This window comes from Antrostomus carolinensis, unplaced genomic scaffold, assembly GCF_000700745.2.
Source record: "Antrostomus carolinensis isolate BGI_N321 unplaced genomic scaffold, ASM70074v2 scaffold17145, whole genome shotgun sequence".
Lineage (NCBI taxonomy): Eukaryota > Metazoa > Chordata > Aves > Caprimulgiformes > Caprimulgidae > Antrostomus > Antrostomus carolinensis.
Window position 1 is genome coordinate 39,523 of NW_010315898.1, and position 19,624 is coordinate 59,146.

At 40.2% G+C, this 19,624-nt stretch overlaps 2 protein-coding genes across 2 annotated transcripts in view; one reads left to right on the forward strand and one right to left on the reverse strand.

Moving 5' to 3' along the window:
* The window catches only part of LOC104525061 (histone-lysine N-methyltransferase EZH2), a 29,068-nt gene extending 22,419 nt beyond the window's left edge, over positions 1-6,649 (forward strand). The window contains 8 exon segments of the mRNA XM_010168114.1: positions 711-751; positions 1,929-2,054; positions 2,527-2,705; positions 3,649-3,744; positions 4,356-4,437; positions 5,247-5,327; positions 5,446-5,530; positions 6,308-6,649. Coding sequence (XP_010166416.1) covers positions 711-751; positions 1,929-2,054; positions 2,527-2,705; positions 3,649-3,744; positions 4,356-4,437; positions 5,247-5,327; positions 5,446-5,530; positions 6,308-6,368 — 751 coding nt within the window. The 3' untranslated portion in view covers positions 6,369-6,649.
* A 1,894-nt stretch (positions 6,650-8,543) lies between these two features.
* CUL1 (cullin 1) overlaps positions 8,544-19,624 on the reverse strand; it is a 31,178-nt gene continuing 20,097 nt past the window's right edge. Inside the window, exons 9-21 of the mRNA XM_010168115.1 lie at positions 18,618-18,725; positions 18,415-18,521; positions 17,203-17,251; positions 16,505-16,636; positions 15,859-15,976; positions 14,830-14,906; positions 13,991-14,122; positions 12,602-12,694; positions 11,171-11,218; positions 10,994-11,076; positions 10,320-10,425; positions 9,831-9,944; positions 8,544-9,172 (exon numbers count right to left, since the gene is read on the reverse strand). Of these exons, the coding sequence (XP_010166417.1) occupies positions 9,092-9,172; positions 9,831-9,944; positions 10,320-10,425; positions 10,994-11,076; positions 11,171-11,218; positions 12,602-12,694; positions 13,991-14,122; positions 14,830-14,906; positions 15,859-15,976; positions 16,505-16,636; positions 17,203-17,251; positions 18,415-18,521; positions 18,618-18,725 (1,248 nt within the window). The 3' untranslated portion in view covers positions 8,544-9,091. The remainder of the gene's footprint in view (positions 9,173-9,830; positions 9,945-10,319; positions 10,426-10,993; positions 11,077-11,170; positions 11,219-12,601; positions 12,695-13,990; positions 14,123-14,829; positions 14,907-15,858; positions 15,977-16,504; positions 16,637-17,202; positions 17,252-18,414; positions 18,522-18,617; positions 18,726-19,624) is intronic.

Genomic DNA, 19,624 nt, shown 5'->3' on the forward strand with positions numbered 1-19,624 from the left:
AGGGAGTTTGAAGCAGAAGGGAAGAGGCTTAGCACGGTGCCACCAGTCAGGAAAAACCAGGGAGGCGTCTGGCCAGCCAGAAGAAATACTGAGGTCACATCAGTGTGGCTGTGCCAGGCAGATGCCACCTCCTGTTGTCACATAGGTGGAGCTCAGCAAGTGAAGGGTGATACCTGGCTGTGACCAGTGGGAGACCACCAGTGTGGTGCTGGGGCCACGTCCCGTGAAGCAAACAGCCGACAGACCTTCACTCCCCTGTTTAGACACATCCCTCTGTATCTGCAATCCTGCGTCCCTCCGTGTCTGCAATTTCATACCCTCCCTTCTGCTGCTCCTTCTGCCTGCTAGAAGCAGCTCCAGCAGCCGCCTCCTTGCAGGTTTTCCTTCATGGCCACCTGAATTTGAACATCTCTCTAGTCCGGGCTGGGTTGGGAGCTGCACGTCTGTACGATCTGGGGACTGGAGGAATGGTGTGGGGATGGGGAGGGAGCTCTGCATCCTGCAGAACGTTGGTCTCCACGGCTCCGAGAGACTGGGACAGGGTGGTTCTGCTGCGACCGCTTCCGACTCGTGCTCATTAGCAGATGTTCAAGTTACCAGAACTCTCCCATTTTAAGTCAAGTGTGGGTGCAAGATGCGGCTGCCTTTCCCAGCCCGCTGCAGGAGGAGTTCCTCTCAACCTTCTTGTGCTTTGTTTTGTGTTTTTGCAGGTTGTGGGCTGCTCACTGCAGGAAGATACAGCTGAAAAAGGGTCAGCACCTTTCCTTGCTATTTCTGTCCTGGACTTCTGAGATCCTGCTGTTGCTTTTTGTGGGGTTTGGGGTTTTATGGTTTTGGGGTTTTTTGTTTGGTTGGTTTTGTTTGGCTGTTTTTTAATGTTAGGCCATTATATACATTCCATGGGGAGCTAGAGATTATAGGGGGAATAAAAAGAAAAAAAGGAAGCTCTCATTACAGATATTGTAGGGATAAAAGTCACCATTTTGTTTATGTAACTGGAAGAGCTCTGTATAATTCAATAAGAGGGGAAGGAGGCTGAATTTACAATCTTTTCAGTATGGCCTCATGGAAGTACAGATAAAAATTGAATTAATAATAGGAGCTGCAGTAAAAAGCAGTATTTGTTTTTGTTTTTTTTTTTAAACCCAGCTTATTATAGAAATAATTATTTGGAAATGTGTTGAGAGGGGTTGGGACTTCTAGCAACATAAATAAGTGATCAGTTTGTGTCTCTCTCCTTTTTGGTTGCTAATTAGCAATTAGTTAGTAATTACTAACTTCAGTGCTTTTATGAATACATGCAAACCCAACACAATCTCAGGAAATATAATTTATATAGCACTGGATTCTCCTAGCTGCTCTATAGGTAAAGCTCGAGACTTGTCCCCAATAGTCCCTCCTTGCCTGTAGGATGTGAGCATTGTCTGCACTGGAAAATTGACTTGGGAAAGCACTGTGGTATAATGACCTGGTCCTATTTTGCCCGTGTATCTGTTTGCAAGTTGACTGTTACTCCAGAGTGAAAATTACTTTGGGTATATTTGAGCAAATTTACTTTGCTGAATAATATCAGTGTTACTCTAGACCATGTGCACACAGGAAATTGTACCATTGTAGTTTCATTTTTCAGTTTTCCACACCAAACAAGTTTTCAGCTCTGAGTTCTGGGAGCAGCTGAGTAATGGGAATGATGAAGTGTGCTAGGAAGCAGGCAGCTAACAGTGCCATGCACCTGACTTAATGTTCCCATGCTGGTTTGGTGTCTTTTGGGTTTTTAACCCCACTCATTCTAGGTTTGGGTGTTTTTTTTTGTTCATTTTGGGGGTTTTCTTAGTTAAATGACTAAAAGGGGATTTCAGCTTTAAAGGGAACTGTGTATTGCTGGTTTGCACCTTTCAACTTCACCAAATGTTGCTATTTTTATTCAGATGGGTCATCAAATCATGTTTACAACTATCAGCCATGTGATCACCCACGGCAGCCTTGTGACAGCTCATGCCCGTGTGTCATTGCTCAGAACTTCTGTGAGAAGTTTTGTCAGTGCAGCTCAGAGTGTAAGTGAAACACTTAAAAGCTATCTATGCATTTATTTTGCCGTCCCAGCCTCTAACTCTGTGCCAGCAGTCTGTCTGTACTGCAGACACAACAGCACATCGTGTCAGACAGTGTGAGCAGGGAGCACGTGTTCTGTGTAATTTGTCCCTCTTAATTAGAATCATGGAATGAAGTCAGAAACAGTCTTCAGACTTGACATTGAGGAAGACTAAAGTAAAATCAGGGAGGGAAAGAATTTACAGTACTTCCAAATGTCCTATACACGTTATCAATGGCTATGGGTTCTTTTAATATTCTGTAATATAGAATAGGTTTTTTTAATATATAAGTTTTTTTAATATTCTAAATTAATTTTATATTCTATAATATATTTTTAAATAATCTATAATATAATAATTATATCCTATAATCTGCACTGTCTTCATTTTACAGTTTTTCCTCCTTGCCCTTTTTGCCTACATTCCTTTGCAGGCCAAAACAGGTTTCCTGGGTGTCGTTGCAAAGCACAATGCAACACTAAGCAGTGTCCCTGTTACCTGGCTGTGCGCGAATGTGACCCGGACCTCTGTTTAACGTGCGGAGCAGCCGACCACTGGGACAGCAAAAATGTTTCTTGCAAGAACTGCAGCATTCAGAGAGGATCCAAAAAAGTACGTAGATATACAACTACATGCCTATTGCCTTGATTTTTAGATGGTGTTATATTTTCATGCCAGAGAACTGGAATTTCTTTGCCTTCATACGGTCAAACAGGAATAGAAAACCAAAAAAGCAGAAAGGGAGGTAGCTGTCACTGACATCAGCTTGTTGTTAAGCAATGTGTGTTTTGTCATGCACCAATTAGTGTTTTCTGGGTAATGCTGCAGTAAAATATCTCCTTTCCCCGTTTAGACTTTGCTGGTAATTTGCAAATGGGCTGCTGTTTCACAGGGGTAGCTTGTCAGGCTTTCCCTAGATCAGCAGAAGGGTCAGACACAGACACTGGCTGTTTCTTTCTTCAGTTGTTGATTCTAATGCACAAACTTGCATGCAGTCTACTGAAGAGATCTCGAAGGCCCATTCTGCTCTGTTAAATAAATAAATAAATAAGCTGAGGTTTATTTCTGCTCCAGAACATCTCACAAACTAGTTCAGTCTAATACCAAGCTAATCAGTAGTGGGCTCCTGTCTGCAGATCTTTCTAGGCTGAAGTCCTCAGAATATATGTTTTTATGTAACAACATCCTCATTTCAAGGTTAAACTAAAATTTTTATTGGTTTTCATGTACTTCACGTGGTTTTCCTTTCCCATACAACTCCTGACCAAGCTGTAATTTTAGTGTGCCTTTGATCATTAGAAGAGTCTGTGATGAAGAATCTGTAAGTTGGCAATGCTAGGTTTCACTTGGCAATGCTGGGTTTACGGTTGGACTAGATGATCGTAATAGTCTTTTCCCACCAAACTATTCCATGATTCTATGGTCTTCTCTCCTGGAGTGCCAGCATACATTTCATTACATGATACAATTAAAACCAAAACAAGCCCCAAAACAAAAACCAAATCCAAACAAGCCAGGCACATCTAAACTTTTTGGTTTTATTTTTCTCCGGCAGCACTTGCTATTGGCACCTTCAGATGTGGCAGGCTGGGGAATTTTCATCAAAGATCCTGTGCAGAAGAATGAATTCATCTCTGAGTACTGTGGCGAGGTGAGGATGGAGAGCACTGGTTAGGTACCAGCTGAACTGCTGAAGCTGTGTCTTGGCTCTGGACTCAGAGTTCGTCCCTCACCTGGTGTCACGTTTACACAGAGAGATGTGATGACCAAGTACACAGCTCCTGCTGGCAGACGCTCCAAACCCAGAAGCTGGACAGTTGAAAATGTCACAAAAAATTAGACATAGGTTCTTGTGGAACATCATTTTTATCTTAGATGTAATTTCAGTTCAGACACACCTGGAATTTTGTGCAAAATTATTTAGTATTGTACCAAAATTCAGTAGATGCTTTCACTAAATTACAGTCTCTAGTAATAAAACCCTGAATCAGGTATGTAGTCTTGATTTTGAGATGAGAAGCAATTCTTGCTTTGCTTCTGCTCTGAAATAACTTATTTCATTTATTTTTAAGTGAAGAGCAAACCACGGTTGTTTGATAAGCACCAAATGCTTGTTGAGAACAGTGCTTTATGGTTGGGAATATTTTCAATCCCAGAGACTAAACCCCTCACCTTTCTTTGTAATGTTTGTGGGTTTTGCCCTTAAGCTGCTATGGTTACCCAGGGGAAGAGGTGGTCTCTTACACATACTGTTTCTTTCAGATTATTTCTCAGGATGAGGCAGACAGAAGAGGAAAAGTCTACGACAAATACATGTGCAGCTTTCTGTTTAACTTGAATAACGGTATGTACGTACTTGACACAGCCTTTGCAGCATAAATACCTACACTCACCATTTTGTCCAGCCCTGTTCTTTTGCAGGGAGCAGGTAACAGTGAGAATTTTTTTTTCTGTGCATCTTTATTAGGAATCCACCCATCACTAGGTATTGAGACCTAGTGCTTTTTTGCTTTTTTCCCCTCAGTCAACTAGATAGTAGTGATAGAGCCTATTACACAAGCCAACTCTACCAGGTGAGTGGAGTAGAAGTAGAATTTAATGGAGTAAAATTACATGCAGGCATCAAGTACAGTAGCCTAAAGACTTTAAAAGGCTTGCTAGGTATTGTCTGGAATAATTTTACTGTGACTTGAATTAGCAGTGATGATGGTAATTTTGTGTCAGGGGAAAAAAGCCACACGCAGGTACGTGGCATGTGGTTACTGCCACTTGGAGAGAAAAATAGAGACTGCACTGTGTTAAACATGAAATAACAGAAAATAGTTGAAAGGAAGGAAAAAAAGCTGCTTTATGTCAGGGTTGATTTAACACATATATGGAGCTTGTCCTTGTGGAATAAAGGTAGAGAAGCTTCAAATGAAACTCTCCTGTGGCAGGAGACAAATGGAAAGCAGAGCGTGGGGCAGCAGGAAGATTTTGAGTCTTGCAGAACAAGAAAGCGACTGGCGGTTGATGTGCCAGCTCTTCCACGTGGGAAGCTGAGCAGTTATCTTTTCCAGCTGCTAAAAAATCACACTAGGCATTAAACAAACACAACCATTTGTTTGTAGGTGACCTGTCCATCACTTGTGGGTTTTGTTTTCTCCTCCTTAGATTTTGTGGTTGATGCAACACGCAAGGGCAACAAAATTAGATTTGCAAACCATTCGGTAAATCCCAACTGCTATGCAAAAGGTAAGCTTGAAATTTCCTCGCTTTTAGCAAAGTATGGAATGTTGTGGGCATGCTTACTGAGAATGCACGTTTTTATCAGTATTTGTGTTTAACCAAAGTTTAAATGTCTTTCAAACAGTTATGATGGTTAATGGCGATCACAGAATAGGAATATTTGCAAAAAGAGCCATTCAGACTGGTGAAGAACTGTTCTTTGACTACAGGTTGGTAAATGGATTTTGTAATTTCTTCTTAGAAATTCAGAGAATGGCTTAGCCTTCAGTATTTCTGCTCAGGTCGTGATTTCCTCCTGTGCCCACCTCCTCACAACCTCTGCTCTCAGCAGCTGAGCAGCACTCATGCTCCTGTTGTGGGGTTTGTGTTGTTTGGGTTTTTTTTTTTAAGCCAGATACAGCATAGTAGGAGTGACTTGAACAAAGCTTTGCAAACTGTGAAAGCAGCTTGTTTAGAGAAAAACTTAGTGACAAGTGAGGACAGAGCTGCGTGTTGAGCTTGTGCTGGTGGGGCTCCCCAGGTACCAGGATGGAACCATTCAGAACTGGGCAGGAAGTGTTGATGTGTTAGTACAGAGAGGCGCCTGCTTGCTAAGATTGTGTTCACACTTTCCTCTAAAATACTCTCACTTGAAGAGAATGAAGCTGGCCAGTGATGATGTCGTGTAAGTCAGCCTTGAGAAAGGCAGTTGCTTTCCAAAATTAAAAAAATAATTTTAGCACTGTGAGAGTCAAGGTAAAAAAAAGTGGAATTTTAGCCTTTCATTTCCTCTTGGGCAAACTCCTCTCAAAGCAGTTTCTGGAGTTGTGTTGCAGTGTTGTTCTGCATCTGCCAGTTCCCACCAGGAACGAAGGAAACTGGTGGGGAAAGGATGTGAAATCTGAGAGGATTCCAGGCCCTGGTGCTGTGCTGCTACATCACGATGACGAAGTGGAAATGTTCAGTGTCACTGGTTTTTATTGTTGGTTTTATGTTTTTAATTTCAGATATAGCCAAGCTGATGCCCTTAAGTACGTGGGCATTGAAAGAGAAATGGAAATCCCTTGACACCAGCTACCTCTTCTTTTAAACAAACAGCTGCCTTATCTTCAGGAATTTCTAGTACTGTGGGCAATTTTAGAAACATAAAAATGATGCAATTTGCAATTCTGTATTTGCAAAGTACTGTAACAGTAATTTATAGTAACAAATTTAAAAAAACCCAACTTTTTATTGCCTTCTCACCAGCTGCAAAGTGTTTTGTACCGATGAACTTTTGCAATAATGTGGTGTGGTACATTTTTCAGCCTTGAATAAAGGATACTTGAACTTCTTCATTTTTACTGGAACCGAGTTGGAATTTTGTGTCAGCCAGTTGAGGAAGCGACCTGAACACTTACTTTCAAGTTCTGAGCAAAGGCAGCTCCGTACTTGTCTACCTCTGTTACTTCAGGTGAGATTTAAGGTTAGTGATTAAGATTAATTAAGATATAGACAGTGTAGGAGACTGTCAGGCTGACTGTGGGCCTGCAGCATTCTCTGAAGTGATGGCTGCAGTTCAGAACCTCCGATGGTTGCTCCCACAGCCAACCTCTTGTTGCAGTAGCAACCACACTTAATTTTTTAAAAGTTTTTCTCTGCTTTTGCTAAGTCTCAGCAGTCCTTAGTGCGAACAAGGGATCTGTCCACTAGATGTGTTTAATGTGAGGGGAAATGGGTTCTCCCTTGGGACAAACCCTGGTTTACAGCCAAATCTGTGGTAAAAGGTTTGTTTTTCTCTTCTTATCCAAAATCATACAGAGCTACCACATGTTTATTTCTGCTTTGCCTCCTGCACCATAGAACACGCTGCTCTACTCCCAGCAGCTGGGGTAGGAGGGCAGGCCCAGGGACACGCAATCGCAAAACTGATTTCAAGAAATCCTGTCAATAAATCAAACTGTCACAGCAAGAGCCAAAGCAGCCCTGCCTGCTGCCACTCTGCTCTGTGGCGGCCTGAGTAAGAACTAAGAACTCATAAAAAACAAAAGTCAAAACTGACTGTCTCCCTGCATGACACAACTGCTAAGCCCAGGCTTTGAGATGCAGCTCAGAGCAGGTTATTGCTGTCCCTGTAGCACTCTTACCTCCTGCTACAAAAAGCCTCTACTGCCAAACCTTCTGCAACAAGGGTTTAAACAAAGATAAAACTCAAAACAGCATCTTAAAAAAAAACCCAGACCAAAACAAAACACAGAGAGAGAGAGCTGCGTTTAAGAGCACAGAAAGCATCACAAGCTCCATCCTCTAAATTTCAAAAATAAATCTGAAAATTTACAGCGAGACGCTTCTGTTCCCCATGCTGGCAGGTTTCAGAGCAGTTAACATTCTTTGAGCACAGGAACAGCAAACATGCAAAGTCTCAAGTGGGGCTGAGACTTTTCCCCCATTTTCCAGACTAGTTTGGATCACATCTAATACAGCTCCATAGTTTTTTTTGTTGGTTTTTTTTTTAACCCAGACTTTTTTCTAGGTCAGAGCTCAACTGTAACCATGAAAAATTAGCTTCTCTCTCCTAGAAAAACAGTATCAATACAAAACCTGTCTCCCTTTTGTTCCTGCCAGAACAAACACTAAACAAATCAGAAATTCTAAGGGGAAAAAAGGTTTGGCTGCAGAGGGTCAGTTTCTTTCACCATCAAGAACAGAAAATATAAATTACCAAAACTGAGACCTGTGAGGATGGGAACATTTTGCTTTTAACACTTGGAAAGTTAATGTGAATTTCACAGGTATATAAAGAGTACAAAACCTGGTGAGAAGAAGGGAACGAAGCCTGGACAATCACTGTATGTGTAGTAACACTCAAAAATATTTTAATTCCCCTCACAGGCTGCATTTCATGGGAATTAATCTGTAGGAACACACAATTTGCTGTTCTAATTAAAGAAATAGGCAACCTAAACCTTCATGATTCAGGACAGCATTTGGGCAAGCGCACTGCAGTTTAGAACATACCAACCAATATTAAAACCAGCTCCAATTTCAGACGATCAAGTACTGACACATCTATTCTAAGTATTTTCCACTCTGCCTGATCTTGTGAAATCATCACAACTTTCCCTTTTCAAAGCACAGACATTTCCTCTTAAAAAAGAAATAACACACACAGTCAGTGATAGGTGACAATTACTTGAGAACAAAGTGTGCTTAAATCACCAGAAACCGGGGAAAAGGAGGAAAAGCAAAATGAATTTCTATAGCTTTCATAACCATTATTTTTATTTACATTTAGAAAGGTAAGTCATGAAACTTAAAACAATAAAACCAAATGCAACTTGTACAGAAATCTTTTAATTTTTTTTTTTTTATTTATCACACATTAAAAAATGAAACACACTATACAAATGGGTTTTCATAGCGGATTACACATGGGTCCATTCAGACTCGCTCTCAAAGTGCTGCCAACACGTATAAGTGCTGCCTGCGCCGGCAGCTGTTTCTCATCTAGCCAATGTATTGATTTAAATGCAGTAGCATGCAACCCTCAGAGGAGAAGGGTTTGATTCCTTTCTGTTCTTAAATTAGGTTAAATGGCATTGGTGTCCATATTTACATACTTGAAATGTTATCAATCCTGAGCAGTTCCGATGTAAATCCGAGCCGGGCTGATGGGAGTCCTGGTCTCGGTGGTTAAAAAGGGAGGTCCAAATGGCAGCAGGGCGGCTGCTATGAAGTTCTGGTGCTTTCTTTCTTCCATCACAAACCTATTTGCCGAGTGTCACACAGTCAAGGCGTCGCTCATCAAAATGTTAAGCCAAGTAACTGTAGGTGTCCTTCTCGCCGTCCACGCGTTCCAAGTACTCCTTCTCAATCAGGATGTCGATGCATTTCTGTGGGAGAAACAAAGAGAAGTGGTGGGAGACGGGCAGAAAAGCCCCCTCGCTGCTTGCTATGAACTTCAAACAACTTTGGTCACTGAGAGTCACACCAAGCAGAGGTCAGGAGGAGAAAAAGGGGACAAGCCACGGCAATTCACTCTCCCGTTCCTCACCGCGTTCAAGTAGAGGACTTCACTACAAAGAATGACGCTGACTTGGTTTCATTTCAGGGTAGTGACTGGGAGATCAACTGATCACCAGTATACCCTTGGTTGTGAATGTAAAAACCACTGGTGAGACCATTAAACAGACTGATGAGGAAACTGTAATTAAATAGGATGCACCCCATCCCCAGCATCTTTATTCACTGCTCCCACAGCTGGGAGAGCCAGAACAAGAGGTAAGGCTGGAGCAGAGGCTGCTGTAAGCTGGCACTGATGTGAGAAGATGTCATCAAGCTACTGTTTTACCACTGGCAACAGCGTGAACCATATCAGAGAAACACAACATTTCTGGTTAAAAATATTTCCTACTTACTTAAAACTCCAAATATCTGTCCTTACCCTCCCACCTCCTTATCTTCTCTTTTTAATTCAGAACCATGTACTTTGTCTATAGAGATCCTCCTCACCTCCTGGCACACGTGTTCAGAGATGAGGTTCTCACATACCTTAATTACTGGAACTCGTGGCTTGAACCTCGAGGACAGCTGCGTTAGCACTTCTCCAAGCAGTTGCTGGTGCTTTAGAACCTTCCTCATTTTCATGATTCTCACAATAGCAGCCTGCAGAGGAAAGTCAGAAAGGGGTGCTTAGGAGCAAACTCCTTCTCAAGTGGAGACCTTCTAGTGGCCTCCTAGTACCTGAAGGGGCTCCAGGAAGGGTGGGGAGGGACAGGGACGAGGGCAGGGAGTGACAGGACAAGGGATGGTGGCTTTAAACTGCAAGAGGGGAGACTGAGACTGATGCTGATGAACTAAGACAGACTCCCACTGCCTTTAAGAGCGTTGTAAATACATTGTTAGCTCCCACACAGTGCACTGCAATGGCACATTGTCTTTTAACACAAATGAAGAAACCCCCCCAGTAAACTCCATTATAGGATTACAAAACTGCAATTCCAAGTTCATAGCATAGCAGCGTTATGCAACTCGAGTCACCTGAATCAGTAGTTTCCTATCTTCCTCAATATTTTTGTGTGTAGTTTCTTGCTCCTGCTTCTGTTCAGTCTTCATTGGCACATTGATGTTTACCCTTAATTTTTTGCTGTAAAGAAAAACAAAAGTTAATAAAACAACCTGTTAAAGAAACAATAAAACAAACAAAACCCCCCCCAAAACCGTGAACAAAACCCAACTCCAAAATAAAAGGCACGCCACCACGTTTGCTTTACAACACAGTAACGTGTGGCTGTGCTGGGGAAGGCTGCAGCGGAGGGGGATCTGTTATTTATTGAGCACAGACTGTACACCTGTCACCTTATAAAAAAGAAAGTATTTTGCTGAGTGCATGCAAGTCATGCACCTTGGTGAAAACCAGTGCAATTTCTTACCAGAAATCCATTATACAAGAATTAGAGAAGAATCAAGGAACAAATTTTCACAGTATGTGAAAATACATCCAGGCCTTGACGGAGTTTATGACAAAGTTCAAGTCAGCTGAACTCCCACCCATCTCCTTCAAAGCTGGTACCCGTTGGAGCTCTATTTGAATTGGCACCCCAACCCTAGAGCTTTCACCCCAGGTATATTGGGTTTTACCCCAATTTGGAAGGCAGAAAGGGGATGCTACCCACGCTACACAAGTGATGTAGGCTGCTGAAGTTTGTCCTTACTTTTTATAACCAAGATACAGTTTTATTAAGGTATCTGGTTTTAACTCCACTTCATCAACATTTGCATTTTCATCTTCCAAAACCTGCAAGAAATAAATAAAATAAGCAAATAAATAAATATTCATTACTACATTTTACTGAATGTTAGGTGGGTCAAAAAAAAGCAAGAGTACTTACAAGCAATTTTGATTTCAACAGTATCTGTAGAACTTGTGCCAAGATATCCTACAAAATTACAGAAACCATGATCAGTGCAGAGAGATGGCACCTTTCTGTTACTTAAAATACTTCAACAAGGACACACATATTTACTCTAAGAACCAGTGAGTGTAGACCACTGCAAAATGAGTAAAAAAACCCCAAACAGTAAAAATATAGTTTACAGAAAGAAAACCTAGTAAGGCCCTTTCTGGATGTTAGGACATATTCCCCTTGTGGTCAGTCAAATAACAAAATTCTTTAGAAAGACAAATTCCAAAACAACAGATCTTCCCAGTTGCTGTTTTAGGAGCTATTTTACAAGCAGATTTTTAAGTACATGAAATGATTTTTCTCAAACCATGCAAATACAGACACCATGGCAAGCTTACACCTCAGAAAGCAAGCACCCTTTGCTTTCTGCTTAACCTGTTTTTCTTTTCTTGCTCACACCAGGCATCTGTTCTGGTTGCTGGTCGCTCACCCAGATGGTTACACTACTGTCAGTGTGCTGTGCAGCCTGCAAAGCTGCTGTTCTACCACAGTGGAAACCTTCTGGGTGTCATGCAGTTAGTTTTCAGCTGTATAAAGAGTTTTATTCTGGTCCAACTGTAATCTGAGCCAAATATTTATTAAATAGATCTATATTTAATAGATTTATATGTCTATATTTAATAGATCTAGATATCTACAGATACCTATATATATATTTAATAGATTTAGATATATCTGTATCTGCAAACAAGTATCTATAATAAATGGCAACCTCCCAAGACTCTGGGTTTGCTGTAAGCCAGTAGCAGCAGCAGTAACTTTCTAGATGTGCATTTCTAAAAGTAAAGATCTCACCAGGAATGGCCTAAAATTTCCAGAAGTCCCAGCAGATTTGATTCCAATCTACTAGTAGAGGACCCAGACGCCAAATAAACTGTGGGCCATAAGGTCTACTTGGAAAGAAAAGGAGGGAACCTTTTCCACGAGAGAGAGTGAGGCAGTGACGCTGCAGATTTCACCATGTTCATGGAGATAAGCCTCGAGATGTGAAGAAGAATGCATGCACAGATCAATCATTTAGGGAAAATGCTCTTTTTCCTAGAATGTTGCCTTTTATTATTAAAATGTATGTAGTGAAACACTGAAAACTTAGTAGCAGAGCTCAGCAGAAAAAAAAAAGCTAGACAATTCACTCTAGTCATGAGCAGGAGGACAAGCACACAAGATTCACCAGAAGAGAAGGCAGTTATGATCACAGGAAAGTTACCCAGGAAAGGAAGCTGACCAAGAACAGAGCCCATCTGGCTCCTTCAGGACAGAAAGCCAGCCCCAGTTTCTTGGGATAGCAAGGAAGAGCCCTGAAAACCAAAAGACTGGTTCACAAACGTGTGGCAAAAGGTGCAAAGCCACTCGTACCATTTTGATCTGGGTACTGTCTGTCAGCTGCTGCACGGTGTAGGCATCTTCCGTGTTGTACTGCAGTAAAATCGCCATCTGGAATGTGGATGCCTAACGGATCCAGAAAAACAGAGAATGAAGGGCAGAGGGGGGAAATGAGAATGAACAAACATACTTTCTGAATTTGAACGGTCTGAAAGTCACCAGTTAAATACAGACACTGGAATATCTGGGCAACAGAGAATCACCAACCAGTGCTAATCGTTGCACAATACTTATACAACCTGAACTCTGCCCTCCAGCATTATCTAAACATACACCTGAAGATTATGATCATTTAACCAGCTGCAGACACTTCATCAAACTCTCTATTGTGGTGTCAAAACCTTATCTTTCTACTTGCTAATATTAAATTCTTTTCCTCTGTCACTCTCTGACTCTTACCCGTTTAACCTTCATTAAAACCCAGGCTACTGAATTCCTCCTCACAACCCCCCCCAACTCCAACAGAATCATGAAACCAAATTTATAAGCCAGGCAGCTGTCAGTGGCTTGTTCACATTTGTCACCACAGGGTTAATCTATGTTGATGACAAGTTCAGACTCTGAGATTATCTTGTTTCTTCTCACTGTAGTTGTGAACTCCCCTCCTCTGTCTGCTTTTTGGGAGAAAGCTGATGGGAAATATAAGCAGTGTGAGATCTTGTGCAAGGAGGCTGAAATTGTCTCACACAACGCTGTTCAGCACCTGTTTAAATCACACTCCATTTCTAAGTCAATTTTCTTTTAAACATGGGTCTTAAGTATCAGTACACTAAATAAATATATAATAAAGGTTCTATTAATCATAATGTTTTATGTTCACCTCAATAAGACACAGATCTGTAGCCACCAGGCCTTGCATCTGTGCTTTGCTTTGCTTTACTTAAAGACAGTTGCATTATTGACAGGAATAAAGCTAATGAATGCACGTGAGCACCGTAAGTAGCAGCTAAAAATGTATGTGTGCGTATACATATGAATGTGCACACAAACCCCCTCAATTAAGGAACTGAATGATTTTAAATACTTAGCTGTGATACATCATTACATACTGTTAATGAATATTTTGACATATAAATAAAATTCACTGGATCATCTATTAAAAGTCTGTGCACAGGCACAGTTATTGACATGGACTCCACTCCTTCAACATCTACACACGTCACCATTTTAAACACAATTATCAGCACAATGATCCTTTCAAATAAGGAAAAGCAATTATCTCCAAATGAGGAGTAAACAGACTGAGCAGCTCATCCAGGGAAGAGTGTGAGCACATCTTTTAAGATATCAGCTGCACCCAGTCCTCTGCAGGCAACCATCAACCATCACCGAGGGTTTCCATCGGCACGACGTTCTCCTTACCTGTAACGTGTATCTGTTCTTGAAGCAGTTGGTGACCAGTTCCCCTTTGGACAGCTGATACAACCATGTTAATTTTCTTCCACTATGACGACTGGCATAAAATGCAGTAAATCTCTGATAGCTCCGTTCTAACTGTATAAAAACAGCAACAACAAATAAATAAAGATTATTCTTTACTTTCATTTACCAGTAGTAGAAATGCTCTGGAACCAACAAAGAAGAATCAAATCTGATCACCCTCGACTACCATGTTTGAATAATACAAACAGAAATCCAAAGTATTCAAATTCTTCAGACTGGATGAAAATTTCTCCTTGTTCCCTTTAAAGTGTCATTAACAACACAAACCTAAACAAGCATTTCAGTTCGATTCTTCCTTTTATGATAGATTAAACAAGGCTAGAAAGGCAGTATTGTTTAACCACCTTCGTCCTCCTCCAGGTAGCAGCAGCTGAACTTATTTCTCATGTTAAGTGTTCATGTCTTGTCTATTCTGGATAAGCATCAACAGAAAACTAAGGATTGTAATAAGGATTTTACTGTTGAAGCAACAGCAAGAAAAAGTTTCTTAAATAAAAGTATACACAGAAAAATACACTAATAAAGATTTGCTTCTTCAGTTAATGTTGAATGTTTTAAAAAATGATTTTATAAGTTCAGGGAGTGACAGGATGAGGAGTGATGCCTTTAAACTGCAAGAGGGGAGACTGAGATGAGATCCTCCAGCCAAACACCAGAGACACCTCCAGACCTCTCTGGCACACAAGACACCAGACTTGTAAAACAACTTTCTCGCCTGATCATTCCACGTTCGGAGGAGCCAAGGGCCAGGGCCTCACCTCGGAAGGCAGAGCGAACGTGCAGGACTGCTGGAAGGGCCACGATCCAGAACTCAGCACCTGGATGCTGAAATCCACTGGAAGAGAGGTGAAGAGGCTGAGCTGCCATATCCCCCTCACTCCCACCCCCTCTCCAAACAGTCAGTCCCACTTCTAACACAAACAAGAAACGGTTCTGCCTTTTGCTCAAACTCACATGGTGAAAAATCATTAAGCAATATTTATATTTCTTTTATTCAGACCATAAACCAAAGGAATTCATGTAAGATGTCACTGCAGTTGGAGAGCTTTAGATTTACTGATTTACACTCAATTTTCTCTCATTTGTAAAAGTTATTAACCTGTTTCTATCCCATAACTGATTTCTCTATTAACATGCAAGTATAAAAATCATAATTGTTCATTTTTATGTGTAAGTAAAAGTCATCACTCCACAGTACACACTGCAAGAATAAAGATTCCATGTTTATACTTGTAAGGCATTTTGGGCAAGTCAGTAAGAACAACACAAAAACTAAGTAAAATTTAAACCTGACCATACACAACTCTAAATGTAATCCAACAAATCATCATCAGTTCTTCAAAGAATTTGTTTCAATGTGCTTCAGTGAAAAAATATTTCTTTATAAAAAAAGTGAGAGGGCTGTCTAAACAACCTAAACCACAACATCCTTTCTTCCTTAAGACTTTTACATAAGTAGGAACTTAAGCCATTTTGTGCTCAAAATCAAAATGGCTTAAAAAAAACCATCTTTCCAATTAAAAAAAAGAGACAGGATTCAACTTAATTTAATTACATACCTAAAATCAGGAGGAGGCTACCCATGACAGAAGATATAAAGTGCTATTAGAAGACAAAACACAGACCTAAAAGACTAATTTAAATATAAAAATTCTAGCTATCTTGGTCAAAAAAAAATACTAACTCTAACTTGTAGGGGTATGATGTCTAAATCAAGTATTTCCCTCTGTGGAAATAAGAGAACACCAAACTACTCAATGGGAACTTAGGGAAATGTTATTACTTACAATCTAACGGTTCTGAATTGGTCAGGTGCTTTTTGAATTGCTCGTTCAAGTCCTTGCTTACACCGATATCTTGGAACATCCGCTGCAGCTTGGAGGTGTACTCAAATCCACAAGCTTGCTGTATTTTAAAAGCACAGATACGTCAGCAAGACACAGATTTGACATTGGAGAATGAGAAGAACAAAGTATCAGACCCTATTTTCTTAAAAGATGTACAAAGTTCAGTATTTCCCTCCCTCAAAGTACTGACCCCAACCAGACATGCTCTTTAACTGCCATCAAAAACTGGAGGAAATTTGGTTCAAAAACAAAGCAAACAACCCATGAAACAGACTACTAAAAGAGTATTAGATCATATTTTGCTTGCCCCTGAATGAACAAGGGTTAGGGAAATTAAGCAACTTCTCAGCAGTCATTCCCTCAGATAATTATATCCATGCCTTTCATCTGGGTAAGAATGATTGAGTTTAACTCCATCTTAACTCCACTGGACAGACATGCACTACAAGCTCCTAGGAGGTTGAAGTAATAATAAAAGGTTGCTTATTTTTCTATTGTACAAAAAATAATGAAACAAAAGGACGTACATGAATGCTTTCCAAGGCAGGCTGAATACCTGCAGCACGGGACATCGTGGAATACTCACTTTTAGTTTGGAGATCATGCTTGCCTCAGCATCGTCGCTCGCACTGTTCTGATGGACGAGTCTTTTTGCCAGCATTTTAGCGTAGAATTTTTGAAACACGTCTTTATCCTCAATGTACTTGAAAACAACCATCTGGAAAAGCCAAGAAAAAAAAATAAAAAATTAAGCATTTCTCTTGAAAAAGCTGCATTTAAACTCTGCACCTTAATTTTTAAGGGCAGGGATTTTTCTGTTGTGGGGTTTTTTTCCACCTTTTTTTTTTTTGTTTTGGGTAGGGGAGTGGTAATGTTTGTTTTAAATGTGGATACTATTTTAAACACATTAACTATATATTCCACATGTACAGCCTTATATATGAATAAATAGGTAGCACATATTTATAAATTATATAAATTAAATAATTTATAAAAGTAATTATATAAAAAGATATTTTAGAAATTATATAAATTATATGTGTATATAAAAGTTAAGTAAAAACATGAATTCCATTTTGCAACTTTAAATCTGCTGTAAAGGGCTTTTTTAAATTAAAAAAATTACAACTAACAAGCCACAAGGAGATTATTACTGAAAAGCTGAAATATTAAGTAATGAAACATACAAAATAAAAGGTTTTCTCATCTGAACTGCATGATAATTGAGTATAACTAACTTGTCAAAGCTTACACAGAAGAGAACTGTATTTATATTCATCTTACCACTTGATTGAGTGTATCTTCCAATTCTGCTTCTTCTGGATTCTTTGAGCTGCAATTAAAGTAACGTGTTTTTAATGAGTCCCCAAACTGCTGAATTAAAACAACCTATGGAAGTACATGGAATTTCATAAATAAAGGAAGACAGATCAAGTAGTTCTGGGATCAAAGACGCTTTAGAGAGGAAGCAGCAGAATGAAATGAACACTTCTTCACAACTCCAGGGGTAAGCAATTCTGAAGGAGGGGATTTTTAAACAATAGGCTGAAGATCTGGACCATGAATTGCTCAGGACTTCCTGACAGCCCGATACTTCTCAGGATTAATGGGTTTAAACATGGATCTCTCTCTTCCTGCCCTTTTTCTGCTGCTAAATGTTATCTTCATTTCTTATCTTAGTAGAGTGAAAAGGAAACAGCTCCCAGAGCTGGGTCTTGATGACCTGAGGGCTCAAGTGGCACCACGCTGTTTTCCTCCGTATCACGCTTGTCCGTCAGGCAGACCCCAAATCTACCCTGCACCAAGCTAGTATTTATAAAGGGGAGAAGAAACCCTCTGCTGAAGGAAGGAGGGGATGGGGAAGGGAAAAGTGAGCAAGTTGTTCTGGTTTTGGGTTGTCTGGTGGTGTGTTTTTTCCTCCCCCAAAACAGCTAGAAAAGTTGCCAGTGACAAACCTGAGACAAATCCAGTATGAACTGAACTGATACCAACTCAGTGGATGAGCTGCTGAATCATTTGAAACTCAATACCTTAATTAAATTATGAACCACGAGAGCTTAGAAAGCAGTTTTTATCCTCCTCAATTTCTGCCCAGATGGAAGAAGATATATAGAAAACAACAGGAGGAAAGCAAGAGTTTTAACGGAAAAAGGAAATGTGCTTCTCTTCTTTACAACATTTAACACAACTCAAATTTGGGGGTGAAAACACCACTAAAAAACCCCTTCTGTTTTATTAAAAAATAGAACTTATGTCCTGTAAGGAAAGAAAGGTCTTGGATATTTTATGATTTCCTCCTTCTCCTCTTTAAAAAAGTAAACTCCATATAATCTTCAGGAACAGTCCTATTGAAACGTTTGTATTCAGAATTTGGTATACTTAACTTTTCTTGAAACATTATGTTCTGTTTCTGAAGACACAACATAAAACTTCATATGCTAAAACTTTTTAAAACAAAAGCCAACCTGAAACAGTAACTTGTCTTTGAAGACGTACCTTTTCTTTAGTAAAGAGTCACAGTATCGTGCCAGTAGCTCTGGGGATTTACTGGATGATTGAGCCATTTTTGTCACTGCATTATTATTTATAAATCGACCACAAGCCTATAAATCACAAAAGACAGTGAAATTTTGGGACACAAAGTGCTGAATAAAAATAAAATAAAATAAAATTCAGTGCATGCCACTACATGTACTTACTTTATCTAGTGCAGCCACAAAGCCAGCATCATTGTTGAATGCAGACATGACTAAAGCATTGTATTTCTTATGGACATCCAACACTGTCTGTACATACATTTTTGGATCCTGCAATAAAGGGAGATAGTTTTTTGCAATCCACTGACTTTTTGCTTCCTCCAAAATGGAGCTACTCACAGGCCTAAGCACATTTTTATGGGGCAAATCTACAAAGTATTAGAAATATTTTAAAGGTAGAATAGTATCCAGACTAGTTTATGTCCTGTATCCAGGACTGACTGACATGAGTACAAGCTTTCATTTCCAGTGAGCAGAGTGCAGAGTGTAATACATTACACGGTACAAAAAGAAGACAAAACCACTTACTCAGCCACTGCAAACATTTCCAAGAAGGACGTTGTCAAAGACCTAAGCTTAATTCCAATCAGACCTGAGAGCGCTGGAGGATCATCACATGGCAGTTGCTACAGAAGAAACCCTTGAAATCATCTCTGAAGCAAGAACATTAACAGGTGTATCCCCAATAAGTACAACTTGGTACAGAGACATTGATGATAGTTCTTAAAAAATTATCCAATCAACACACAGAGGCAGCCAAACGCCAATAAACATCAAGTTTATGGCACTCAGAGACTGAGTCCCATCTGCAGTTACTGATCTCTGCATCTCAGTAAAGATGGAGTGGAGTGAAGAGTGGGGACAGTGATGGGCAACTAAAACGCCAGGCAGCCAGGGCAGCTACTATACAGCAGACTCAAAAGGCTAGAAGTCTTCAGTTTGGAGATCAGAAGTTTGAACGGCCACGTGACCAAGGTTTACAAAATCAGGAGGATGACTGAAAAGACAAAGGACCACCAAAAGCCACATTTTGTAATTACGAGGCACTTGATGAAAAGTGATAGGAAACAAGTTGAAGACAGATAAAGTAGAGAGCATCTTTATATATAAGGCAGTGGACTTCTGGAACTTGCTGCCCCAGGAGGTGGTCGGAAGCAGATAATATCAGC